The sequence below is a fragment of the Artibeus jamaicensis genome, unplaced genomic scaffold, assembly GCF_021234435.1.
Source record: "Artibeus jamaicensis isolate MK-2021 breed Jamaican fruit bat unplaced genomic scaffold, CSHL_Jam_final contig_3152, whole genome shotgun sequence".
Taxonomy (NCBI): domain Eukaryota; kingdom Metazoa; phylum Chordata; class Mammalia; order Chiroptera; family Phyllostomidae; genus Artibeus; species Artibeus jamaicensis.
In genome coordinates, this window is record NW_026521729.1 from 1,043,973 (window position 1) to 1,071,013 (window position 27,041).

General features: G+C 49.4%; 2 protein-coding genes across 20 annotated transcripts in view; one reads left to right on the forward strand and one right to left on the reverse strand.

The window, feature by feature from the left end:
- PRSS54 (serine protease 54) overlaps nucleotides 1-8,443 on the forward strand; it is a 59,887-nt gene extending 51,444 nt beyond the window's left edge. For 16 of the 19 annotated variants that reach the window (XM_053663220.1, XM_053663223.1, XM_053663218.1 and 13 more), the window contains 4 exons: nucleotides 955-1,083; nucleotides 4,213-4,471; nucleotides 5,049-5,180; nucleotides 6,403-8,443. In XM_053663220.1, the coding sequence (XP_053519195.1) occupies nucleotides 1,025-1,083; nucleotides 4,213-4,471; nucleotides 5,049-5,180; nucleotides 6,403-6,999 (1,047 nt within the window). In that variant the 5' untranslated portion in view covers nucleotides 955-1,024 and the 3' untranslated portion in view covers nucleotides 7,000-8,443. The remainder of the gene's footprint in view (nucleotides 1-954; nucleotides 1,084-4,212; nucleotides 4,472-5,048; nucleotides 5,181-6,402) is intronic. The other 3 variants (XM_053663236.1, XM_053663237.1, XM_053663235.1) reach the window with 1 other exon arrangement.
- CCDC113 (coiled-coil domain containing 113) lies at nucleotides 7,421-25,820 on the reverse strand. The gene is made up of 8 exons (XM_053663238.1): nucleotides 25,726-25,820; nucleotides 23,521-23,647; nucleotides 20,654-20,809; nucleotides 19,358-19,438; nucleotides 17,902-18,057; nucleotides 13,386-13,493; nucleotides 8,387-8,542; nucleotides 7,421-7,507 (listed from the first exon to the last, which is right to left on the reverse strand). The coding sequence occupies exons 1-8, from the start codon at nucleotides 25,818-25,820 to the stop codon at nucleotides 7,421-7,423; spliced, it is 966 nt and encodes a 321-aa protein (XP_053519213.1).
- Between the last annotated feature and the right edge of the window lie 1,221 nt (nucleotides 25,821-27,041).

The window sequence follows — 27,041 nt, forward strand, 5'->3', positions numbered from 1 at the left end:
TCGCCCGTGTCGTGAGTCTCTCTGTGCGACTATGATGCTTCAGGGTCTGTCTCCCCAGGCCCTGTGCTCTCGCTCGGGCCCAGCAGGATCCTGAGATCCTCCCCTACAAGCCCAGCCCCTGGCTCAGCGTGTGGCAGGGCGGTGTGTGTGGTGTGAGTGGTGGCATGAATGGCTGAAAAGGAAGCCGCCAAATGATGTGACCCATGGTAGATGAGTGGTACCCATCACGTGACATCCATGACTCAAGGCCCCTGATTGAGAAAGAAGCCCGGGGCACTTGGGGTTTGGGATGTAAAAACAGCAACCAGAGCAGCTGGGGTAGAAAAAAGTGATAATCCATTCTGTCCCTGGGTTTAGCATTATCGGTCATGGGATACAATTTGCGAAGCACGTTCCCATAACCTCACCTCACATGATCTTTACAACTCCAAGGGGACTGTTACCCCAGGTTTCAGAACAGGAAACTGAGGCCCAGAGAGGGGAGGTGGCTTGCCCCAGGTCTCACCAAATAGGGGTCAACTGGACTTGGGACGCCACATCCAGGACCTTCCCAAAACACCTGTGGTTTTCAACCAAGAACACACATTGGAATCTGCCTGGGAGCTTTTTGGCTTTTTTTTTTTAAAGGTTTCATTTACTTATTTTTAAAGACGGGAAGGGAGGGAAAAAGAGGGAGAAACACATCGGTGTGTGGTTGCCCCTCAAGTGCCCCTCACTGGGGACCTGGCCCACAACCCAGGCACACGCCCCGACCAGGAATTGAACTGGTGACCCTTTGGTTCGCAGGCCAGCACTCAGCTCACTGAGCCACACGGGCCAGGGCTGCCTGGAAGGTTTTTTAACAGTGCCAGTGCCCCGACCCAGGAGGGGCCGGGCGGTCTGGCGTGGTGGGGGTGGCCACGGGCCGCAGACTTCCCGCCCCAGTAGTGAGCCCCCCGCACACTCCCTGTGCAGGTTGTGGTGTCCAGAAAGCCAGCGTCATAGAAGATGTTGAGGAGGGTTTGGTGAGCGAAGATGAGTTCCCATGGGTGGTGTCCCTGCAGGATTCCCACCACACCCACCTGGCCTTCGGCAGCATCCTCAGTGAGTTCTGGATCCTCAGCATCGCATCCGCCTTTCAGCACAGGCCAGTACCCCCGCCCCTGGGCCGGCGCTGCCCCCCTGGGGCTGGACTGGGGGGCTCTGTTTCCGCTTGAGGCGGCCTGGGGTGGTTTCCTGGTGACAGGGTGGCAGGGCTTTTCACCGGCTCAGCACTCGCTTGGCCGGTGAGTGTTGGAGTCCCGGAGTCACCAGACGCCGAAGTTGGAGCCGTCTGGTGTCTTCATCTGCAAAGGGGAAGAGTTGTCGCTCCAGCCTCTGCAGGAAGGATGTTCCTTCCCACTGTCCTGTGATCACAAAGGCCCAGGCTCTGAGAGGGCCCCTTATCTGAAAACACACGCCTCAGGCCTCAACAGTGTGACTGCCACGCATGTGCATGTGTGCAAGGGCTTGAAGGAAAACGCAGCTGTTCCAGGGGCGCTGATCTCCGCGTGCTCAGAAGCACACGGTTTTCTTCTTTGAACGTCTCTGTGTTTTCCAGATTCTTTACAGTACATGTGCATTCTTTGAAACCAGACAGAAAACACCCACAAAATGTTATTAGAGGAATAACTTTTTTTTTTTTGCAAAACATCTTAGTTTTTGACCCAGTGGTATAGCTTTTGGGACTCCACATTAAGGAAATAATTTCAACCACTGGGAAAGTTTTACGCACAAAGTTGTTCCTAGGATGGTTAATAAGCAGAGCACTGGAACGTAATATTGTCTGGGATAAATAAATGATAGTGTGTTACTCTTTTATATAGTACACCTAGTATGAATTATATAATATAGTCTCTAACTAGTATACACAATATAGAGTATGTTGTATATGCTTATATAATATATAAACACTGCTTATACATAATTTTATGTGTGTGTATATACACACACACAGAGTATGGGGGAAAGAGTATCATTACTATAACTGGCAAAACAAATTCTAGTATAAACCTTCAATAGAATATTATGTAGCTGCTGAATTTTTGAACATCATTTATTTTTTTTAATGAACAATATACATGTTGAAATGAAAATACATGCATAAAGTATAATGCTCATGAAGAACCAAAGGATTTAAGAGGAGAGCCAGCCTTGCCTTCCCAGAACTTCAGTTACTAGCCCCGCTCCCCACGGCTCTGTCTCCAGTCTCTGCTCTGCGCACTGAAGGAGATCTGTGCGCCTGCCGGTCTGTATTTATTGATTCCTTTACCCATCAACAGAGGAAGGGTTTTCTTTCCCTCCTGTGTCAGTCTGCAAAATGCCACAGACGGGGTGGCTTAGACAACAGAGATTCGTTACTGTTCTGGAGGCTGGAAGTCCGAGAGCAAGGTGCTGCCAGGGGTGGTTTCTCCTGAGGACGATCCTGGGCCTGCAGGTGGTCCCCTCCTCCCTGTGCGCTCACAGGGCCTTTGCCCCCGAAGTGGGAGCGCTCACTCGCTGCTGCTGTTTGCAGCCGTGAGGCCATCACTGTAGACAGAGCCCGTTCTCACCACGAAGAGCCTCCGGTTGCCTTCATGCTCTTCTGCTGATGTTCAGGACAAAACTCCTGCTTCTTAGTTTCATTGAAGGTTATGTTTTTTGTTTTTATTGCTTCGTGGTTTTGTTTTCATTACATGCCCTTTGTTTTGTATGTCTCTACTGACAAATGTGGCGAGTTTGAATTTCTGCTGTGGGTTCACCTTAGAGCTGCGATCGCACGGAAGGTTCACAGTATTCTCTCTGGACCGCGCTCTCTAGACTCTGCTGCGGCCGGGGCCGGAGCTCCTCCTCCATCACCCAGTGCTCGTAGATTTGCGTGCGCTGTAGGCGTGATGACGCGTCCTTGTCCCTTCATGTGTGAGCTACGCATACGTCACGTTTAGACCCCGATGGAGGGTGAGGGGAGACCCTCTGGCTTCTTTTTCGGCTTTAGTTAGACCACCTGATCATTGCCTAGGTTCACGTTTGTACTCCCACCTAAACTCTTAAAGCTTTTGTGTTCAATCTAATGTTACAATGAATTCCACCTTTACTGACAGTGCTTTTGCTGGATTTTCTCCATTCAGCACTAGAATTGGCGAAATTTGTCTTCAAGTAATTTTTTTAAAAATACGATCTCCCTACAGTTTCCAATTTCTTCCTTTCCATTTACTCTTTTTTTAAAAAGATTTTATTTATTTATCTTTAGAGGGGAAGAGAAGGAGAGAAGGAGGGAAATGTCAATATATGGTTGCCTCTTGTGAGTCCCCTGCTGGGAACTGGCCTGCAACCCAGGCATGTGCCCTGACTGGGAATCGAACCACGATCATCTGGTTCACAGACCCGCGCTCAATCCACTGAGCTACACCAGCCAGGGCTCAAGTAATTAATTTTTTAAAAGATTTTATTTATTTTTAGAGAGAGGGGAAGGGACGGAGAAAGAGAGGGAGAGAAACATTGGTGTGTGGTTGCCTCTTGCGTGTCCTCTGTGAGGGACTCAGCCTATAACCCAAGCCCGTGCCCTGATGGGAATTGAACCGGTGACCCTTTGGTTCCCAGGCCAGCATTCATCCACTGAGCCAAACCAGCCAGGGCAAATAAACAAAATCTTTGAAAAAAAAAAAAAAGAGTAATTTTTAAAAAAGATTTTATTTATTTTCTTTAGAGGGGAAGGGAAGGAGAGAGGGAGACAAATATCAATGTGTGGTTGCTTCTTGTGTGTCCCCTGTTAGGAACTGGCCTGCAACCCAGGCATGTCCCCTGACTGGGAATCAAACCTCGATCCTTTGGTTCGCAGGCCTGCACTCAATCCACTGAGCTACACCAGCCAGGGCAAAGGATCACATCTTTGATTGGACTACAACTATGTCAAAAAAAACTATGCGCAGAAAAAAAGATAATCAGCCATAACATGACAGATTGTCTTGAGGCGGTGGGACAAAGGATGTTAAGACAGAAGAATCCCCAAGGTTCTGTGGGCCAACAAAGAGGGGCACAAGCCTAGGGGCTCAGATAAGATTTCCTGGGGCCGGGCCCAAAAGGCGAGTAAAATTGGGCCCAGGGAAGAGGAGTCCGATGGGTTTGTTCCAGGCTGACCACGTGGTAAATAGGAGAACGGGGACATGTCAAGCTGCTCTAGAGCCTCGGCTCTCAAGACCCCCTTGCTCCCCGCAGGCAGTCCGCGGTCGCCGTCGTGGGCATAGCCAGCATGGACGCCACAGTGCTCGTCCACGAAGAGTACGCGGTCAGCACCATCATCCTCCACGAGGACTTCGATGCGGCCGCCATGACCGATAACTTAGCCCTCCTGAAGACAGACGCGGCGATGCAGTTCAGCGGCCTGGTCCGACCCATCTGTTTCCTCAGCAAAAGGCTGCACCTGCCGCTAGCCCTGCAGAACTGCTGGGTGGCAGGGTGGAACCCCACGTTTGCAGTTAATGCCTTCCTTCCCCGAGGGGGGCTGTGTGTGCGCTGGCTGTGGCTGTGGGGTGACTTGGATGAGCCTTCGGGGGCAGGCAGGCGGCTCGCGGTTCTCGAGTGGGGCAGGAAGCCTCACCTCACCAGTGCAGATTCCCAGTGCTTGCCCCTCCTGTGGCCACGCCTACACTCGGTCCTTTTTCGTCTAGTCCTGCACCAGAACTGGAAGTGTACGGGCAGCTCGCAGCCTGAAATTAGTGCGAGGGTGTAAACATATAGAAGGGCTGGGGACATCATTCGCTGAACTAGAGGGAATCGTTCTCTTGTTTTCTTTTATTCTTGGGAAACAAGGAAATGCATCCTCTATACATGTCGAGATAGGATGAATATGTTCTCTGCCTATATTCACAGTCAAGTTCAAAGCAAAGGTAATTTTCGCAAAATCTCAGACGCAGGTTCTGATTTCAGTGAGGACCAGGGGTTCCTCAAGCCAGTTTCCCCTCATTCCCATCTGGACACGTGAGTTGTCACTGTGCTGACCTGGGGGATGTGTTCTTGTTAGTGATTCTCACGCTCTCTGTTGCACGGTCCAGACAGGGAATCACATGACGATGAGTATCCTGAGGAAGGTTTCCGTGAACGACCTCGACCAGTGTCCCTTCCCCAAATTCCAGAAGACAGGATGTGGCAATCACGTGGCAGAGGAGACAGATAACGTCTGCTTGGTAAGATGATGGCAGAGTGGGTGGGACTCAGTGCTGAGAGAGAGCAGCAGTCACTTCAAGGGGTGGTGGGCCGTCTCTTGAGATTCATGGCTGTCCCTGTGGTGGACAGCACTTGGCAGCTGGCCAGCGCCCAGCAAAAACCTGCTGGACGATTGCCCAGGCTCCCTTTTCAGTGTGGCGTGATGAAGCAGTCCCACTTTCAAACTCAGGTGACCTGCCAGGGTCACCTACCTAGTTAAGAGTGCCAAGCTTCTACCCTCTTATCTGAAGTGCAATAAGGTCTGCATGTCAGAATCCCTGAGTCCCCGAGAACTGCTCCCTCGGGAGCAGGGAATGCCGGGAGCAGGTACAGTGAACAGGCGACTACCCTGGTGAAAAGCTGTGACCTTGGTCCAGTGCCTGTCCCTGGGGCAGTGTGACTCTGGACGGGCGGGAGCAGCCTGAAGGAAGGATGGAGACAAACGAGAGAAGAGAGGGGGAAACGTGACCAGGCCAGGCCAGAAAGGAAAGGAATATCGACATTCGAGGAACGAGAATGAGGGAGGGGATCTAGACTAAGTGCTGGAAAGGGCAAGACAATGAAATAGGAGCCGGGGAGCTACGGGCAAACTGCAGAAGTCTACGGATAATTTCTATAATAAAAGGAAAGGTCATTTGGTTGGAATTTGCGGTGGTAGCTCCCTAGATCAGACAGGGTGATCCTAGACAGACTCATAGCTGGAGAACAGGACGACAGCTAAGGGAGGGGGGAGGTTAGGAGGTGGAGGGATTGAGCAAAAAGGACTCATGGACTCGGACAACGGCGTGGTGATTGCTGGCAGGCAGGGAGGGGGGCCTAAGGGGACTAAAGGGTGATGGAAGAAAAAATATAATAAAAAAAGAAAAAGTATCCTACCGCCCACCCCATTTCCAGAGAAAACCAGTGAAAAACATTTTGAGTAAATTACATAGATATAGTTTAAATATTTTATTTATTTATTTTTAGAGAAAGGGAAGGGAAGGAGAAGTGGGAGAGAAACATCAATGTGTGGTTGCCTCTCATGTATCCCCTACTGGGGACCTGGCCTGCAACCCAGGCATGTGCCCTGACTGGGAATCAAACTGATGACCCTTTGCTTCACAAGCCCGTGCTCAATCCACTGAGCTACACCAGCCAGGGCGAATAGATATATTTAAAGAGAAACGTTTTTTTAGACTCGAAGCCTTCTGCCCTTTGTCACAGGGGGACCCAGGAAACCCACTGATGTGCCAGCTACAGAAGTCGTATCTGTGGGTGCTGAGAGGAATCCTGACCGAAGGGGGTGAGCGGTGCCCCGGCCTGTTTCTGTACGTCAGGATAGAAGACTACAGCAACTGGATCGCATCCAAGACTGAGACGCCCAGCCTCCCCCTGTCTGCCATGTACCACTGGGAGAACTCGGCGCCTGTCTACAGCTACTTGCCACCTGCCACCGTGACACAGAAAAAACATTCTGGGCTGGACCGAGTTACGTGGACCCAAACTCAACTCCACGGAAACGGAAGCACCCAAACTCAACTCCACGGAAACGGAAGCACCCAAACTCAACTCCACGGAAACGGAAGCACCACGGCCACAACTTCAGAGCCAGAAGAGAGCTCCGTAGAGAGTGAAGAATTGCAGGGGAAGAGCATAAGGGAGATGGGCAGCCTTTCCGAGGAGGCCGCGAAGTCCGAGTACTTTGACTACTACCGGGAGCAGCAGGCTGGGGAGGGTGGGTCTCCCTCAGGTCAGGACAGGTTCCTGGAGCCCCGAGAAATCATCTTGTTTTCCTTTGTGTTTTCTTTTGTCATGGTGTAGAGTCTAGGAGCTGGCCCTCCAGCTCGGGATGCTGAGGGCCAGGTATTCACTGCGCTGTTTTGGTGTCTATTTTTGATCGCCACACACCTGGGCAGCTGCGGGCAGGCCCGTGGCTCTCCCTCCTCTGTCCCACTTGCCCATGCGGGACGGTCACTTTCATTTGTGCTCGTGAACTAAATGTAGGCTAACAAGTGGAACCATTCAAGTGCCCTGTGATTCTTTCAGGGTAAGGGTTCAAAGGGCCAGGTGGTGAGAACACCTGCCACGCACAGGTAACTGTGGCCTGGGAGGTGGCCGTCAGCCTGGATGGAGAGTCGGGGACACCAGCCAGCTCAGGAACAGTGAGAGGACCCCGTGACTAGAACAGAGTTGATTATTTTAATGGATCTCTTTTTGGTCTGCAGCCGTGACCTGCCTCTGGCTATTTCCCAGTGGAGCCAATGGCCAGCAACTGCTCACTTGTGGTTTTCATTTTATTCCAGTCCTTGCGGAAGCCTTTTAAGGACATCTGCAAAAAGGAAAGGGGGAGAGGAGAGGATGTCACTTGGGAAAAATGACTGACTACTCAGAACACAGCCCCATCCAGCCTTGGGGTGGTGCTGTGCACGCTGCAGGGAGTGGCTACCCCGGGGCATCTGGGAGTTTCTCCTGGAGAGCGTGTTTCTGTTCAGTGAAGTGAGAAGCTGCAGGTCCCTGCTGGGACCACTGCTACTTCTCCACCTCAGGTCTGATGGGCCCGAGTGTGGGTCCCGATCGATTCCCTTCCGCAGAGCCAGGGTCCGGAAACGAGAGTGCCATGCTCCGAGACCGGTGTCTCAGGTGCGCTCAGGGAAACCTGGGCCCCGGTGGCAGTCTGTGCTTCCCCTTTTTCTGAGGGCAGCGCATTTTTGCACTTTCCCATTTCTCTTCTGCAGCTCACCAGGGCCACAGTGCTGCTCTGCGTACTGTGTCCCAGGGAGAGACTGCGGGGTCATTCAGGAACAAAAAGACCTGGAGACTATGTAAATGCATGGAATCAGGTTCTGGGTGACACTAAAAATCCATGATTATCCCAGTTTTTCAAAAACTGGCTTCATGTATAGAGTAGCAATGGCTAAATGATGAGCAGAAGGATTAAGAAGCTTCCAGAATTCATCATGAAAGCAAGGAACTAAAAACACACCGTTCTTACAGCGTCTCTTGTGATAACGTGACAAGACCTTGCCCCTAACAATGAAAAAGAAGGATTAAAAAAAGTCATGCTTTATTTTGGTGTAAGAGTCGAGACAACTCCGGTTGTCTCATGTCCAAACAAACACCTGTATCCTTAGCTTGAAAAACAAAATCCCAACAAAAAAACTTGAAGGCCACGAAAGACCGCCTACCTGAGGGCATCTCTGTGACTTACCTCTGCAATCTCCACCTTCCTTTCCCACACCCTGATGGTCTTCTCCAGGTCTCCGTTCAGGACCTTCTCCCTGACATACTGCATCACCGGCGGCACTCGGAACTCGCTCAGCTGCCTCCGGAGCTTCTTGTTCACGGCCTCGTCTTTGGCCCGGTCCTGGGTTGGGAGGGATCAGTTAAACCCCAGGATCCCTGGTGCTTCAGGCCTGCTGGGACTTGCTGGCCCTCCCATCTCTACCCATTTTTAGTATAGTTCTAAAATCAGTGTTTAAGTTTTCAAAGCAGTGAAGGGAATCACAAAAATTCTGATTTTTTAACAAACAGGTTGTGATGTTTTCTTCCAGTTCCGAAACACTAACTATAACCTAAAAGTCTCTTTCCCTTCCTTTCTTCCTTCCGAACTATGTTTTTTTTTAATGTTGATTTCTTAGGTTTCACTTTTTCTTCTTTTCATACAATTATATATTTAAGTACATTTTGATTTGCTCTGTCTCAGTTCACTTTCCTATTTCTTTTTGTTTGCTTGTTTTTGTCACAAATCCACATTAAAAACAATAGCACAAGTAAAGGTAATTAGGTGGTGATTTTTTATAAAAGACCGTATTCTCCTCACTGATTGAAGAAGCGGTTCATAACATAATGTGCATGTAATTGTCCCGGGGGCCTATACGTATAAAGAGGCAGCGTGTTTGACAACAACAGCCCAAAGGAGGAGGTGGAAGCAACGCCGTGTTGGAGTGAGGACATAGCACCGGAAGGTCGCTCCCATCCACAGGAGGAAATGCAGAGAGCGATGGACGGTCACTGGGAAGGTCAGTACAACACTATAAATACGCTCCATCTCTGTCCGTCCTTTCAGCTTCTGGGCCCCTTCCTCACATCATTTACAATATTTTTTAAAATTTTATTAATTTATTTTTAGAGAAATAGAGGAAGGGAGGGAGAAAGGGAGAGAAACTTCAATGTGTGGTTGCCTCTCACGTGGCCCCTACTGCGGCACTTGGCCTGCAACCCAGGCACGTGCCCTGACTGGGAATCAAACTGGTGATGCTTTGGTTTGCAGGCTGTGCTCAATCCACTGAGCCACACCAGCCAGGGCTACATCATTTACAATATTGACTCAGAACGGATCATAAACCTAAATGTAAGACCTGTAAAACTCCTGAAGACACAGGAGTAAATCTTCACAATCTTGGGTTAGGGAATGATTTCTTAGCTATAATGCCAAAAGCACAAGTGCACAAGAAAAAAAAAAATAGATGAATTGGACTGGGTCAAAATGGAAAACTTTTGTGCTGCAAACAGTAAGTACCATTAAGAACGTGAAAAGAAAACCTATGGAATGGGAGAAAATACAGGCTGGGGCAAAAGTAGGTTTACAGCCCTGGGGGGTGTGGCTCAGTGGATTGAGCGCCAGCCTGCAAAACAAAGGGTCGCTGATTCGATTCCCAGTCAGGGCACATCCCTGGGTTTTGGGCCAGGTCCCCTGTAGGGGGTGCACAAGAGACAACCACACATTGATGTTTCTCTCCCTCTCTTTATCTCTCCCTTCCTCTCTCTAAAAAAGAAGTCTTTTATTTTTTTAAAGATTTTATTTATTTTTTAGAGAAAGGAAGGGAGGAAGAAAGAGGGAGAAACATCAGTGTATGGTTGCCTCTCCTGTGTCCGCCACTGGGCACCTGGCCCGCAACCCAGGAATATGCCCTGACTGGGAATCAAACCGGTGACCCTCTGCTTCACAGGCCCGTGCTCAATTCACTGAGCTACACCAACCAGCGCAAAAATAAGGAAGTCTTTTTTTAAAAAGTAGGTTTACAGTTGTTTGTATGGAAAATAATACAGTAGTTAATAAATGATAATACAAGAATGAACTCTGTTCCATGTACCCGCGACTGTAAACCTACTTTGGCCCCATCCTGTATTTGCAAGTCATATATCTGATAAGGGACATGAGTCCAGAATACATAAAGGATTCTTACAACTCAATGACAAAAAGATAAATAACAATTACAAACTGGGCAAAGGCCCTGGCTGGCGTAGTTCAGTGGATTGAGTGCAGGCCGCAAATCAAAGGGTGGCTTGTGGACCACTCTGCCTGGTTTCAGGAATTGTAACCCTAACCACCCCCACTTCATGGCTAAGGCTGGGAGTGACCTCCAGAATCCAAGCCACAGGAGACAGAGCTTGTCTCTGGTAGCAGATGCTGCCTCAGTTTCCTCCGTGCCCCCAAAGCATGGGCAGAAGTCCAGGACCGGTGAGTCTCCTCACAGCGGGGAGCAACCTAAGCCAGACTCAATCACTTGGGAGGCCATCATGGAAGGACCTGGGGAGGGGTGGCTGCAACAAAGAGCAAGCAATTGACTCATACCTCCAGGCTATGTAACTTAGCCAAGTCCCCATGTCCTCTGGGAGAAGCGCTTCCTGGCTCTGATCCACTTAAGCCTGAACACCTGATGGGGAGACGTGCAGCTCCTTGCCTTGCTAGACCGTGTTCTGGGGGAAAATCTGGCATCACAAAAACTTCCTGATAAACCTGTGAAATCAGCTGTGCAAAGAGTGTCTTCATTCATGTGATAAGGGTCCAAGAGGAAATGAGTATGTCTCCCAAAATTTCGGCAACCCCCTTTCCTGACAGACACTCAGACTAAGCCCTCAGATTTCTTTGAAATGTTATCTACTGTTCGATCCTTGCTGCCTGTATTCCTGTGTGTTACAACCCAATAAAAGCCCCTGGAAAAGGGGGCTCAACACCTTTTTCCCCTGAAAAACTGGCCACTGTTCACAGCCCTTCCCTTTTGAGTGATCAGCCACCTCTCCTCCCCAAGCAGATCATATCTTGTCTTATTTACTTTCATCCGTGGCGGACGAGGGGACTTGAGAGAAAAGTCGCCCCCGCAGTGGCTGGTTCCGTTTCCGGTCAGGGCACGTGCCTGGGTTTCCGGCCAGGTCCCCAGTGAGGGGGCACGTGAGAAGCAACCACACATTGATGTTTCTATCCCTCTCTTTCTCCTTCTCTTCCCCTCTCTCTAAAAATTAAGTCTTTAAAAAACCGGGCAAAGGACTTGAATAGACATTTCTCCAGAAAAGATAGGTAAGTAGACAATAAGCACATGAAAAGATGCTCAATGTCGTGAGTCGTTAGGGAAATTCAAATCAAAACCACGGTGGGACATCACTTCACATGAGCTAGGGCAGCCATTAAAAAAATAACAACAACAAAAAGAACCCCTGAAAATGAGAGTTGGTGAGGATGTGCCAGAATTGGAGCTCTCGCGCCTACAGCACTGGTGGGAATGTAAAATGGTACAGCCACTTTGCAAAAACAGTTTGGCGCAGGTTCTGTGAATGTTAAACACAGAGTTACCGTATATATAACCCACGAGTCTACTCGTAGCTATATATTCCAGAGAAAAGAAAACAAGACCTACATTCACACAAAAACTTGTATGTAAATGCCCGCAGCAGCATTATTCCTAACTGCCAAAAAGGGGAAGAACCCAAGCATCGTCCATCAGCTGACGGTGGGCACGGCGGGGCCTGTCTGCGCAAGGAAAGTATTTCTTTTTCAGCCCAAGAAGGAAAGTGCGGGCGCGTGCTGTAACCTGAATATTAAACATATTCGAATTAAATAAGCAGTCACAAAAGAGCACATATTTTATGTTCCCTTTTATAGGAAATGTCCAGAAAAGGCGAGTTCACTGAGACAGAAAGCGGCTTCGTGGTCGCCTAGGGCTGGAGGGGGAGAGGGGCGTGGGGAGCGGTTTCTAGTGGGTGCAGGGTTTCTTTCTGGGGTGACAAGATGGCCTTCAGTTCCTGTCCTGGCAGTTACACAACTCTGTGACTATACCAGAAACCACTAAAATGAACATCTTAAGTGGATGGATTACATGGTGTATGTACTGTACCCAATAGAGCAGTTGGAAAAGTTTACGAGAAAAGAGAACTATAGTAAGCAGTGCATGCCAGGCTTTTAAGGATGGACGTCCTGTTTTATCTGTCCTCTCAGAAGTGTCAGCGCAAACAAACACGCAGGAATCCCGCGAGGCGAGAGCACACGGACCTTCGCTTTAACTTCGTCACTCTGAGCTGAGACTGGCTCCTTGGCAGAGGAGCATGTCGGCTCAGACGTAATAATCCTGTGGCACTTGGCTGTGGCAGGCAGGTTCGGGGCCCCAGCCACTGCTGGGGACACTGCAGGCCCATTTGAGATGAAGACACCAATGACTGCGCTCACCGCTTTAGAGGATGACAAAGCATCGCCCTGTCCCTGTCTGATCGCCACAAGGGCTGTGGTGGCTATTTTACAGATGTGGAAACTGAGTCCTAATTCCAAATCCTGAACCCGGCAACACCAAGCCTGATGCCAGGCCTTCCGACCACAAGTCCAATGCTCACTTTATCGCCCACTTTCCCGAAAAAGCCTCTTCAGGTCGCATCCTAGGGGCGCTTAACTTGCAGAAACTCAATTCCATGTGCCCAGCAAGTCGATGAGAGCACTAAGTCACGAGGTAAGCGATGCCACACGTCATTTCGCACGGTGACCACAGGGCCCGGAGGGAGCCCAGGACACGGGTCGCAGGTCTACCGCCCAAGCACCTGCTGTGCCGACTGAGAGTTACAGGGCAAAAAATCCCTCTCCCCCGACATAGAACTGTATTTGGTGCGTGAGCTTTTTCTCCTATCAGTTACCTTACTATGTGCATCATACAGTTTTTGCAAGGATGTATGTACAGCACTTCATATATTTTATTTTGTGGGTCATTTAAGGAATTCTTCAGGAGTATTTGGACTCATGTGTTTGCGACCTTATAAGCTAACTCCAGAACCTAGCCCAGCAGTGAAATGCAACACTGTTACGCGGGGAGTCTCCAGGAGCTGCTTCCTCCTCCGATAGCCCAGGGGTCTCTCGGGTTTTAGGGGTCTAGGCGTGGACGTCGCTGGACAGCGACTCAAGCCCTTGTGGGCAAATACCAGAAACAGCACAGTTTACTCTCTCTTACCCCCTCTACTTGTAGGATTTCTCTTTCGATTTTTTCAAGTAACTCCTTTCTCTGCAAGATCTCCTTTCCCAGACTGATGGACATTTCCATTGCTTGGTTTAGCCTGGTCTGGAATATATAACAACATAGCAAGTCTTGAGCAAAAATGATCAGTCAGAATGATACAAAGGCTAGACGGCTCTTTACTGAGCAGGAGAAGAGCAGGGACCTACGGGAACTTGGGCCCACCCTTCTCCCAGCCGCCCAGGTTTCCAGATTCTGGTGTCTAGGTGGTGGGGGACAAGGGAACCCCAGGAGTCTTGTCCTCACCAGCAGAGTGGCTGGACACCAGGGCCCAAATCCCACCCAACACTTTACTAAGAGAAACTTTGGGCAAGTTTTAGAACCTCCCTAAACTTGGTCTGGTCACCTCAGAGGCTTGTGGAGAAGTTCGATCCTGACTAAGTGTGCTCAGCACAGCGCCTGACATGTGGGGAGCACAGGGGAGGGGGCTGATTCTTAGGGAGGTGAAGTGATTCCCCCAGGGTCAAACTGAGACGAGGAGCCAAGATTGGCACGCACACAGCATCATCTCACAGTCCACCAGCCCCGCCACTGTCCACCACGTGGACCTGGGCTTGGCCTGCTGCTGTTGGAGGGATGCTGCAGGACTGCCCCGCTGCTTCCTGGGGTGCTGTCTGCAGCCCCCCACCCCACCCCAGGCCCATGCTCCTTAGAGTTGTCCCCTTTGAACTCCCACCTCCCGGAGGAAAAGAGTCATCCTGGAGGAGCTGGGATGGGGTCTGCTCAGATGAGAAGGGAGCTCGCTCAACAGACCCAGAGAACCTGGCCACCCGGTGCCCCGCACTGGTTGGGGAGACCATGCAGGCCCCCCCGCCCGGCCCAGGGGGCAGCTTGCTGGCTAGACAGAGGTGCAAGAAGAAACATAAAACTGCCCCTGGGCCAAGCGCTAAGAATGTGAGTCCAGTGGTCAGGAAGGTCTCCCTGGGGAAAGGGGTGATGGGAAGAGCTGAAAGGTCAAGTCAAGTATGTCTAGGTAAAAGGGAAGGGAGGACCATCCCAAGCCAAGAAGAGCCTGAAAGGAGCTGGGAGGGAGGCAGACACTGGAGCAGAGCAACCCTCCAAAATTGGCTGGGGGAGGGGGCAGGGCAGGACTTCATGATAAACCGGCGGTTCAGAAGGGAAGGAAGGAGCGGAAGGAAGACATTCCCCGACCGCGTACTGCACAGCTCACCGTCGTTCTGTCTCCCTTTCCCCCAGGGCTTGCTGCGTCCCCCTTAGAGCAACAGGCAGGAAAGAAGGGACTGCAAGGAGTGGCTGACTCTGGCGGGGAAGGGCCTTTGAGAAGATGTGAGCGGAGCTGCATGTGATTCTGAGCAGGATGTTGGTGTGGCATCTGGACACAGTGTGACTGGATTTTCTGCCCAGGGAGGGTCCTGTGAAGCTAAAATCAAGGTATTGGCCAGGACTGTGGGTCTCATTTGGGGGTGGGGTCCTCCTCCAAGGTCATGGGTTGTTGGCAGAAGGCATTTCCTTGAAGTTGCAAGACTTAGGTCCCTGTTTTCTTTCCATCTGTCAGCAGGGATGGCCCTCAGCCCCTCGAGGCCACCTTTAGGTCCCTTCCACGTGGCCCCCTCTATCTCCAAGCCAGCAGTGGGGAACTTCTCCCCCAGCAAACCTCATTCCTGCTTCAAATCTGCAACTTCCTCTTCCAGAAAAAACTCTCTGCTTTCAGATTCCTGCGATTACTTCAGGCCCACCCAGGTAATCTCCCTGTGAACAGAATGCATCCCATCCACAGCCCCGGGGATGGGGCAGGGTACAAAAACTGGGGGTGGGGAGTCTTGGGGAACATCTTAGAATTCTCCCTACCACAAGGCACTACCAGTTCATTGTCAGTTAAGAGTGACATGGGAGGGTGAAGTGGGCAAAGGGGGTCAAATATGTGGTAACGAAAGGAACCCAGATTCTGAGTGGTGAGCACACAACAGTGTATACAGATGTTGAATTATAATGTACACCTGAAATTGGTAAGTTATTAACCAGTGTTGCTCCAATAAACTAAATTTTAAAACTCAGGTAATTAATATCTACTAAACACTCTCAAATCATTCAATCTATAAGTGTCTTTTAAGAAGCGACACATTGAAGCAGTAGCCAAATGATTATTACGTGCCAGACTGTGGGCACAGAGTGGAGGACAAGGCGTCCCTGACCCCGTGACCAAGGCTCCCCCACCAGACTCACAGGAAAGAGGAGAGAGTGTGCCTCCCTCCCAGCTGTGCCCTCCGCACTAACCCTGTGCCGGGCATGCGGCCGGTCCTCGGCACACTTGGTAGTACAGGAAGTTATTCTGCATGGTTTTAAAAAATTTCTATCTTATTTACTTTTTTAGAGAGAGGGGAAGGGAGGGAGAAAGAGAGCAGAGAGACACTGATGTGCAAGAGATACATCAGTCAATTCCCTCTCCTCAGCCCCCAACTGGGGAATGCGGCCAGCAACCCAGGCATGTCAAACCAGTGACCTTTCGGGTCTCAGGCCGGCACTCAATCCCCTGAGCCACACCGGCCAGAGCTGCATGTTTTCAATAAGATCTCACACTTGGGTGTTTAATACATATATATATATATATATATATCAGTAGTCCCCCCTGTGACCTATCTTCCCATCCCCTACACACACACAGGAACCATGCAGGCCATTCGACAATAGCAGCTAAGCACCTGCTTTGGCCAGGCACTGTCCTTGGTGCTGGGGACCCAGCACAGAGCAGCCAGAGCCCTGAGGCACAAGAACGCACCTCCCAGAGGTGAGGCATCTGCCCACAGCTCACTGCTGTTCTGCCTCCCTTTCCCCCAGGGCTCACTGCGTCCCTCTTAGGGCTCCCGTGAACATCTCCATCATCTGCTTACCATTATTTGCAAGCACGTTGGCCCCTGGGATGCAGACTGAAATGACTCCCGTTCTGCCCACTGTGGCCTGTGTCCCTGCTGGCTCGGGTGTTGCAAACAGCCTGTGCTAGAGAGTTCGGGCCCTGGGGCCTGGCTGTTTTATTCTGTAAACCAGTAGCTCCACTCCGAACCCCTGGCTTTTCCCCACAAGACCAGACAGGCCCTGTGTTGATTCCGTGGGATAAGGTCCAATGTGCTGTAACCTCATGCAGCCCAGCTCCGCGGCCAACACGGGCCTGGGAATCATGAGCACTGGCTTCATCTTTAAATAACAGAGATCAGAAAAGCTAACCACTGAGGAGCTAAGTTCCAAATGGATGACCTGCTGGGTGTTTAGCCACGTGGATTTCAGGATGCCAGCACAGTGTTGTCCCCATACTTTGTGCCAGGACAAGACAGCTGGGTTGGGTGGGACACAGGCTGGACTGGGACCCCGAGCTCTGTCGCAAACTTGTTGTTTGCATGTGGCAGTTACTCTGCCTCTCTGGGCCTCTGGCTTTTCACTTGTAAAAGGAAAATACTGGACAAACATTAGCCTCGACTTTACACATTCAAACCCACAGTTTCAAATGACGCCGTGTGCGCCAAATCAAGCCCATCTGTAAGCCACCGATGTCTGTAGCCACTGCCGCCACCCGGGCCCCAGGCCAGGGAGCAGCAAGCCTGCTCTGTGAGAGGCCAGACAGATAGTAAAGATGTTAGGCTTTGCAGGCCAAGAGGCAAAACTGAGGCTACTGTGTAGTTAGGTGTATGAACAAGAGGAAAAAACCAAACTTCCACAAAGGTTTTGTTGAACCAATTTCAACTATAACAATTAAGTTCACTAATTTGGACTACAGATGTACTAAGAAGAACAGGGTTACCGGAGGAGAAACCGATGTTGCTCAGTCAGGTTTCAAAGGTAGTGTTCTCTGTCAGACAGGTTGCAAATGTTCTGTATGAACCATTCTTAGCTTCCCAGCTGGTGGGCAGGACACACCGGCCAGATTAGCTGACCGCTACTGCATCAGCCCGGCGCTAGCCGGGTGATCGGACAGGCTAGTCTGCTGGGACAGGGCCTGTTCGTGCCTGTGGTCCTCCTTCGTTATTAATAGTGCTTCTTTTTCTCCAAAACGGGTTGTGTTCAGACGAGGGATTATGTAGTAGTTTTCTGATTTGCAGCTAAGATGGTTTTCCTTCGAAGGGTTTTAAGCGGGGAAGTGCATATTATATTCCCAAATAAAACAGGGCCCTGCATGTGGTAGTTCTCGAAACTCACTGTGCGTGAAAATCATCTGGGGAGTTTAAAAAAAAAGATTCATGGCCCTCACCCCCTAATTCAATTGGTCAGGGTGAGACTAGGATGTCCTTACAGCTTTTGAAGAAGTGAAAGCTTCCCCGTGGTTCTAACGTGCAGCTGGGGTGGTGGGAACGTTCCGAGTGTTTCAGGAGACGTGGGTCTCACGGCAGAACTCGGGGAACAGTGGGAGAGTGCAGGGTGTCTAAGCCCTTGTGGGAACCTCACTGTGGCCAGGAAAGGGGGGCGGGAAGCCCCCCAGGGACCTGGGCACCAGGGAGGACCTTACCTTATAAGAATTGAGGACCTGCTGGGTGGTTCCAGATGACAGCTTGAGGTGGATCAGCTCTTGATTCTTCAAGTCAATCGTCTCTAAAAACTGAGCGTTCTCTATCTTCAGCTGCTGAAAATCCACTTCGTGGAGGGCGTCACCCACCTCTTCCTTCTACAGCTCGGGAATAGGAGAGAAATGATATGAGGCTGTGACGTCACAGGCTATGGGAGCCGCACCTGTGTCTCCCATCCTGCCTCTCCAGGTGACCTTTGGGGACTCAGGCATCATTCAGTCACTCGACACACATGGATTGCAGATCTGCTGGGTGCCAGGCCCTGGGGACAGAGATCTGAGTAAACGGGACACTCCCGGGCCCCAAGGAGCGCCTAAGCAATGCGGGTTCCCAGGGCTCCAGGTGGGGCCGCTCAGAACAGGTTGGAGCAAGAGCACCGCTTCCCCGGTGGGAGGTGGTGGTCCTCTGAGTGCAGCTGAGGCCCGGCATCACCTCCCCTGAGCCGACTTTATCAGATAGCCTAGGGCCAAGCCACCCGGTGCTTGTGGATCGCAGGGGATCAAATCAGAGGATCTGACATCTGTCCCTAGTCACTTTCGGTTGTTAAAGCTGTCCCTGTTTTTTGAGTCTTTTGAGATCCCAAGTCGACCAAGCAATAGTGTCCCTGGACACGTGCCCTCAAGTGCCCAAATTCAAGCTCGTAACAAAAACGCTGAGCTAAGAGAGGGTGGAGCCACACGGGCACATGCTGGAGCCTTCCATGTCCACGTCTCTGCCTTCCGCCGAGAGCCTACCGGGCCAGCTGTTCAAAGACACGCCGGAAACACTGCCACCATACCACCCAGGCCACGTCCCCCTTAAGGATCAGCAAGTACGACGGGAGGGGCTTTGAAATTCCAGCCAATCCAACCACAGGATTACCGGCTCAGTAACTGCATAGGTTTTCTCAGCTGCTGTAACAAAAGACCACACTCACATCGGCTTATAAAACAACACAAATCTATCGTCTTACAGCTCAGGAGGGCAGAGCCAGCGATCGTTCTCTGGGCGAAAATTGAGAATTTTATTGAACTTGTGGCCAGGCGGCACTCCTACTGCAGGCTCTCAGGAGACTCTGTTTCCTGGTCGTGGGCAAGTTTCTAGGGGCTGCCTGCGTTCCTGGGTTTGTGACTCCTTCCCCAGTCTCCAAAGAACGTCACTCCGAGCTCTGTCTCTGTTATCACACCTCTCTCCGCTCCTGCCTGCCTCAGAAGGAGGCTACCCTGTGACTACCCTGAACCCACCTGGGGAATCCGAGATTGTCTCTCTGTCTCGAGGTCCTCGACCGAGTCACATCTGCAAGACCCTTTGGCCGTGTGAGGCAACACATTCAGATTCCAGGGACTAAGACATGGTGTCTTCGGGTTGGACGCTGTCCCATCTACCGCAGTAAACTTAAAAAAAGAAAGAGCCACGTACCTGCCTCAATTGTAAAAGCATCTTTTTCCTCTGGACTTTGAGAGAAACATTTTTCAAACATAATTTCTCCTTCATGTGATCCTAAAAAGAAAAGTGAATTTTAAGCCGTTTCTCTTCTTCTTCCCTGTTGGTTTGAAAAGCTGGTTAAGTCTGTGGCTACAAACCAAACCTTGAGCCCTGACAATCAGCCACTTATTTTAAGGTTTTTGGGTTTTTTAACATCTACCCAAGCTGGTGCTGCTGTAACATTTCATTCATGATCGAGAAACAGAGCAAGTGGTGCCTGCTCCATGCAAAAGTTCCATCGTTTGTAAATTCAAGATAATTTGGGTACAGGGGCCTTTCCTGACAAAAGGACCTTATGATTCTTTGGTCTTTTGTTCTCTTGGTAGTTGATATAGTTTTTATGGCCTATACACCTGAGGGTTAGTAAGCCTACCTACCTCCAGGGTCTAAAGCTTGATGTACTACAAAATCTTTGGAAGTGAAGGAGCATTTTATGCCTCATTCTTGTTTGTTTGTTTTTTAAACAAGTTTTTAAAAATATTTTATTTATTTATTTTTAGATGGGGGGAAGGGAGGGAGAAAGAGAGGAAGAAAAATACCAGTGAGTGGTTGCTGCTTGCAACCCAGGCATGGGCTCCGACTGGGAATTCAACCAGTGACCCGTTGGTTCCCAAGCTGGTGCTCAGTCCACTGAGCCACACCAGCCAGGGCATTGTTTTTATAATAATGGAACTCAAAGAGCTTGAGATGTACCTGTCCCATGCCACATAGTCACCTGACTAGATAGGTTCACACATTTCTCAAGAAAACATATTGGATCTTGAAACAAATAGCAACAATAAAAAAGAAGTCATCTAGCTGAGATACTATTGATATTCAGTCTGCCTGCTTGATTTTACCCTTGATGAACTCACATTTTAAGACACACGCACAGCTCTGGTTGGCGTGGCCTGGCAGATTGAGTGGTGGCCTCACCGGTTCAATTCCTAGTCAGGGCATATGTCTGGGTTGTGGGCTAGGTCCCCAGTTGGGGGCATGCGAGAGGCAACCGATTTATATATCTTCCATATCAATATTTCTCTCCCTCCTTCCCTTCCCAGCTCTCTAAAATAAATAAATACAATCTTAAAAAAAAAAGACACACACTTTGGGAGAAGTTAAAACTCCCCCTGTGTGCACAACATGGTCGGTGGGCCAGCTGGAGTGGGGCCACCTCCCGTGGGGCCTCCCTGGGTCATCGTTCTATGACTGTCTTCCCCCTCCCTAAGCCCTGACCTTCTGTCGACTCACCCTCCGGCGGTTCATGTCCTCAAAGTACTTCATCACTTTCTGAGTGGCCAAAATACTCCCTTTCTTCTTGGTGATGGTTTTCAGAATATCTTTTTCAAACTCGTGCACTTCTTTCTGAACATCAGCCCACCGAATTTCAGCTTCCTCGATGATAGCCTGGGGGGCCGGCACAGAGGGGGAGCGGTTTCCAAAAATTCCCAAGGGTTTAACCCTGTAAAGAAACCTCTGTTCTCAGGCCCCTTTGTGTCTCAGTATATAACGTTTCTTCTTAGTCTTAGAAATACATCCTTACGATACAAATTTGACTATATGAATATTATTATTTCAAAGCATGCCTTGAGAAAGTTAATAGTTTCCATAAAAAGGGGGCAAACAGAAACAGGGCCACAGGTATCATTATAAACATGTATTTTCACATCTGGAGTATTATTTATCCATTAACAATGATACAGTGTCATATAATACAATATAATATAAAAATGTCCGGAAGGCTATATACCAGCTCACTGACCAAAGTCACATCAGGAGAGATGGATTAGCAGGGAGTCAGAGAAGCACCCCTACTAGATACTTCTGTAATTTGAAAAGAAAATGTTATAAATGAACCTATATATTGACATGAAAAGACATTATTCAATGAAAACACAGTTGATAAGATGATATCTTTTTATAAAGAATTTCACATATGCACATGAACATGTGTTTTCAGATGTGCTTCTTCTAGCCTACCTGTGTGTGTAAATTGTGCTGCAACACACGGGGCTTATCTTTGAATAAGGACACACAGAAATGCATATGACTTTAAAGGGTAAAATGAGAAGTCAGCCGCAGCTGCAGAGCAAACCACGTGCGCCCAGAGGCAGAAGCACCTTCCTTCACCGCCAGGCCTCGGGCCCCGGGCTCTCCCCTCCCCACACGGAGATGACGCGTGTGCTTCTTCGTGCGCCCCCGTTTCGGACGGGGCAGAAAGACACACTTTTCCCACGGCGTGGCTCTCAAACACCAGCCAACGGCTCCGTCCCATGGGCACCCTCCTTCCCAGTGACGCCTCTCCTCCGGAGGAACACGACCGGTCTGTCTCCAAAGAGACACGGACCATCGTCGGGCACGTGGAGGGCGGCTTGGGGGCTTTTCCACCAAGTCGCTGACTTAAACCTCAAGCTCCTTGTATTATCAAGAAATTATTATGCATTTTTAAGTACACAGGGCTTCACCACACTACCCTCTCTCCATTTGTATATTTTTGAAATTTTCCTTTTCGAAAAGTTTAAAATGTGTTGCCTCCCCAGACAGGCAGTAAGTTCCTTAAAGGTAGTTCCTTAGTGTGTCTTAATCCACTTATATTCCTTTTCAAAGTGCCAGCAGTTAGGAGAACATACATAAGACGCTATGCCCGGCGCATAGTAAGTGCTGTTTAAGTATTTGATCTGTTTTTTAAATACATCTAATGAGCTGCAGAATCCAAAGCCCTGGTGCTCCCTGGCGGGTAGAAGCGGGGAGCCCACACGGGACGCCCTGCCGAGAGAAAGGTTTACCTCGTGATACTGCAGGTCCCGTTCAGCGTTGGCCCGCAGGTGCCTTATCTCGTCCTTCATGTCCTCCAGCTCCTTTTGTACAAGCTCGCACTTCTGGTCAACACTCAGGCGGGCCGTGTGCTCGATGCCCGAGCGCGATTTGGACCTAGGTCTGCCCCGCATCTGCAGCTCAAGAGAAACACAGCTACTGTCAAGGAGGAGTCTGTGATAAAGCAGCCGGAGGCGGCCATCAGAATGACTGCTCGGACCTGCTGGAAATGAGGTGGACGACAGCCGGAGAAAACATATTCAACATGAAAGGATTGGGATGTTAAGTCTGAGCTGACGCCTATCTCACTAGTCAACCTGAGGTCTGAGCTAAGGTTTGACAAGGAACTCATGTATTTATTAAAAATAAATAAAGGAAAGTGTCTCGAGCCCTGGCTGGTGTAGCTCAGTGGATTGAATGCAGGCCTGCGATCCAGAGGATCGCGGTTGGACTCCCAGGCAGGGCACATGCCTGGGTTGCAGGCCAGTTCCCAGCAGGGGATGCACGAGAGGCAACCATACATTGATATTTCTCTCCCTTTCTCCTTCCCTTCCCCTCTAAAGATAAATAAATAAAATCTTTAAAGAAGAAAGTGTCTCGAGGTTGGAGAGACCATGAACCTGCTATGGACCAGCGTGCAAATCAGTGTCAGGGGAAGTCGGGAGCTTGCGGCTTCCTGAACTGAACACAGAAGAGAAATGGCATCTGGGGGTACGGTGTTCATTCCAAAACAAACAAACAAACAAACAGACCCAGTGTTTGGATTTCCTGTGCATGTAAGCCACAAGTCATAAGCAGGTGGCCCAGAAAATATGTGGACCTCACAATGGGGTCGTTGGGCCCTCCAAGGACAGGCTTGCGCACAATTTTAAATTAAAAAAATTAACCCCCCACCCAAATAGCTCAGATTTCCAGCTTCTCTTGAAAAACCAACTACTCTGGCAACATCAAGCCACTTGGCTGGCCCTTTTAAATGAGGAAGGAACTTTCTGGTGCACACACCAGGCCCCCTTCACCTCGTCACGTGGCTGGCTGTGCCTTGTAAACGGAGTCTCCCAATTGAAGGGCATTATTTCAAACACGCTAAGATATTCTGGGAGAGTCAACCCACTATTCAATGAATGTGATTCACTTTACACGGACTTGAGAGAGAAACCTTGAAGGGGAAGGAAGAATCAAAATAAGGACAGAGGCAAAGCCATATGTCACTGCCAAAGAAGTCACACCAAAGGCAGATACACAAACACCACCTCCATCTAAAGGGACAGAGAGAATAAAACAATTCTTCAGTCTCCACTGTGTACCTGAGCAAAGTCCGCCCCTGATCTTTTAATTTCAGATAATCGTAGAGGTCGCTGCTCCTTGGATTCCAGTTTATTGTAATATTTCTCAAACATCTCTGTCTCGGTTTTGAGAGCCGAGTTTCCATAGCTGTAAGACAGAACATGCCTGAGTAAGTTCTGTTAAAAGGAGTGTAAACACCAAGTGAGTAGTATTTAACACTTACTAGCTATGTATGCGAGGTACTCAACGTTGCGGTGCCTCGGTTTCCTCATCTGTAAAATGGGTGACAGCACCTATCCTTTAGGGTTGCGGTAAGGAATACAAAGCCTTCAGGACTATATGCCTGGCACATAGGAAGTGCTATTTAAGTATTTGACCTTATTTTTTAGATACATCTAATGAGCTGCAGAATCTAAAGCACTGGTTATTACATTGACAACTGCAGCTGAGATAAAGTTACAAGTTTCATCTTCAAGCATCTTCTCCAGGGGTGTCCAACCTTTCGGTGTATCTGGGCCACACTGGAAAAAGGGTTGTCTTGGCCGCAGATGAAATACCTTGTGACACATAATCACAAAACAGATCTCATGATGTTTCAAGTAAATTTACGATTTTGTGCTGGGCCGCATTCATAGCCATCCTGCACGCAGCCTTTGGGTCACAGGTTGGACACCCTGGATTATTAATATTATTATTAATAATAACCTAAGCCACTGTCAAATCCTTTGCAATTACTACATTCTTAAAGTTACACACACACCCATAATCTTCAGATGTTTCCTTTGGTTTATGTTTCTCAGATTTTTAAAATTTCTAGCAGACAACAGATGAAGTATCCACTGGAAGTTTATTTTAAATGGTGGTGAAGATTTGAACAGATGGTTTTTAATTTTTTAAGATTTTATTTATTTATTTTTAGAGAGGGGCGAGGGAGGGAGAAAGAGAAACATCAGTGTGTGGTTGCCTCTCATGAGTCCTCCACTGGGGACCTGGCCCTCAACCCAGACATATGCCCTAGACTGGGAATCAAACCGGCAACCCTTTAGTTCATAGGCCAGCACTCAATCCAATGAGCCATACCAGCCAGGGCTTGAACAGATGGTTTTTAAACAACTGGGATGACAAACCTCGTTTATCCTGTATATGCCAGGATTGTGACTCTTTAACTTCTTCACTTCATATATACATATATGTAGTATGCATACTTATAGCACATATGTATGTATATGTTGATGTAAGAGAGAGAACAGCTTTGGTATTTTCATATGTTTGACTGAATTTTAAGACCAGTGGAAAAGGCTCAGTGGAAAGCCCAATAAATCAAACACCTTTCTTGTTCAGCCTCTGTCATGTCCCCACTGCAGACAGTGGGGCGGCACCGAGTCTGAATCCCAGCACTGCCACCCACTGGCTGTGTGACCTTCGGGTAGTGACTTTACCTGTGTGTCTTTGTTTCCTCACCCACCTCCTAGCGTTACTGTGCCATTATATAAAGTCACATATGCAAAATACTTGGCATGTAATAAGCTCTCAAAAAAATAGGAGCTGTTAGTAATCATACCTTAGTGCTGACCTGAACTAGTTACAGATGCCACATAGTTACTCATGGCAGAACGTCCAGGCAGTCAGAGCTGCGATGTTCTGTGTGAGACCAGTAAGTTGTACAAGTGCCCCAACTATCTCATGGAATCTCAATACCCAATTTACCTCCTGTTGTAGGTGTAAAACGGGCTGCTAAAAATATGGAGTACTAGGCCAGTCATTCTCGGCTATCCATTTCCATGCTTATACACTGGTTCAGTCATAAATTGACTCATACTAAAAATATTTCAGCTGCCACCTTAATTTTATCATAGATTCCTAGGATTGGAAAGGGGCTTAGAGGTCACCTGCTCCAACCTGCCGCCGCAGAGCTGAGCAACGGCTAAGCGCCCAGTTTGTCACCTGGGAGACCCACTAGGCTGAAGCTCCTGCTTCACCAGTTACCCTCTGGGCTCCCCGCCCCAAGCCCCCACTCCTCCGTGTTGTCCTGGCTCCATCAACGGCTTGTTGGTTCAGTGGCGGTGGACACACAGGGATATAGGGCAAAGGCATGTGCTTTCCCCACTGTGTTGGGGTCTCAGTTTCCCCAGGGTTCAATGCGGACTTGATCGTCTCCATGCTGCACCAAAGTCCGGGTCCACGCCGTGAGTAGGGGCCGCCCCGGGCAGCCAGCAGGCCAGTACCTGAGCTCTTCTACCAGCCCGCACAGCTGGATAATAGGCAGCTCCGCCAAGACAAGCAGCTCGTGGGCAGACGACTCTGCGTCATCTTCAGCCATCCCTCTAACCAAGCGGCCTTTACCAGTGCCGAGTATGGCCCAGCGCGCCTGGTGCTAGCAGCCACGCGTCTGTCCGGCTGCAATCTCCCCAAGCGTCGCCTGGCAACCAAATGCAAGTATGGGGGCGGGACTTCAGGAGGCCCCGCCCATCTCGCGTAACCGGAGTGAGGTCGTTGTCCATAACCAGACACCTAAGTGCGTTCGCTTTTACTTCTCCAACAATAATCTTAAAACGATAATAATAGCAGCTACTGTTTATTCAAGTTACTATGCCCCTGGCACCGTGTTAAGCATAGTTTAGAAATATCTGACAACAGCTTTGTAATAAATATCCATTACTCTATTTTCCAAACAAGGAAACTGAGACCCAGGAAGTGAATTCGATTTGTTGGAGTGTATTCCTTCCCCTACCTCACTGTGAGGCCTCTATTCTGTTCACCACCTGGTGCTTCATTCATACTAACTGCACTTTCTCTTAGATACTAGTACCCTGCTTTCCTGAAAGAAAAAAAAAAAACCCGGCTGATTATTAAATGGGTATAAATTCAATAGACATCTCTAATCAGGCACTGGGTGCGTCCTGAGCACCTTGGCAGAATGTGTGGAGCAAACCATTCCAGCCCTCAAGGAGTTTCGGGTTAAATGAAGGGAACAGCCCCTAAATCAGCAGTTGCAACCTGGAGTGACGACAGCAACAAGGTCGTGCCTCACGCGGATTCCTAGTTAACTTCCACACAGATGCGTGCGTGGCAGGGAGGATGAGGCAGCAGGGTAGCTTCCTATCCACTCCCGTTGGGGTGGAAGAGGGCAGGATGGGCAAATTTCTCTGGGGGTGGGTGGACGCTGGATGTGGTCAGAAAGCAAGCTGTGCCCTGGCTGGTGTGTCTCAGTGGCCTGAGCACCTGCCTGGGAACCGAAGGGTGGCAAGTTCAATTCCACGTCCAGACACGTGCCTGGGTTGTGGGCGGGGTCCCCAGTTGGGGACAAACAAGAGGCAACCAGTCAGTGTTTCTCTCACACTCTGATGTTTCTCTCCCTCTCTTCCTCCCTTCTCCTCTCTCTGAAAATAAATAAATAAAATTGAAAGAAAGAAAGGAAGACAGAGAGAAAGAAAAAGCAAGCCTTAATAAACTGCTTAGGATGAGGGTCAGCCGCCTTCCCCCACAAGGAAAACGTAGGCACTAAACTCCAAAGGACTTCTGTCTTGCTTCTTAGGGGCAC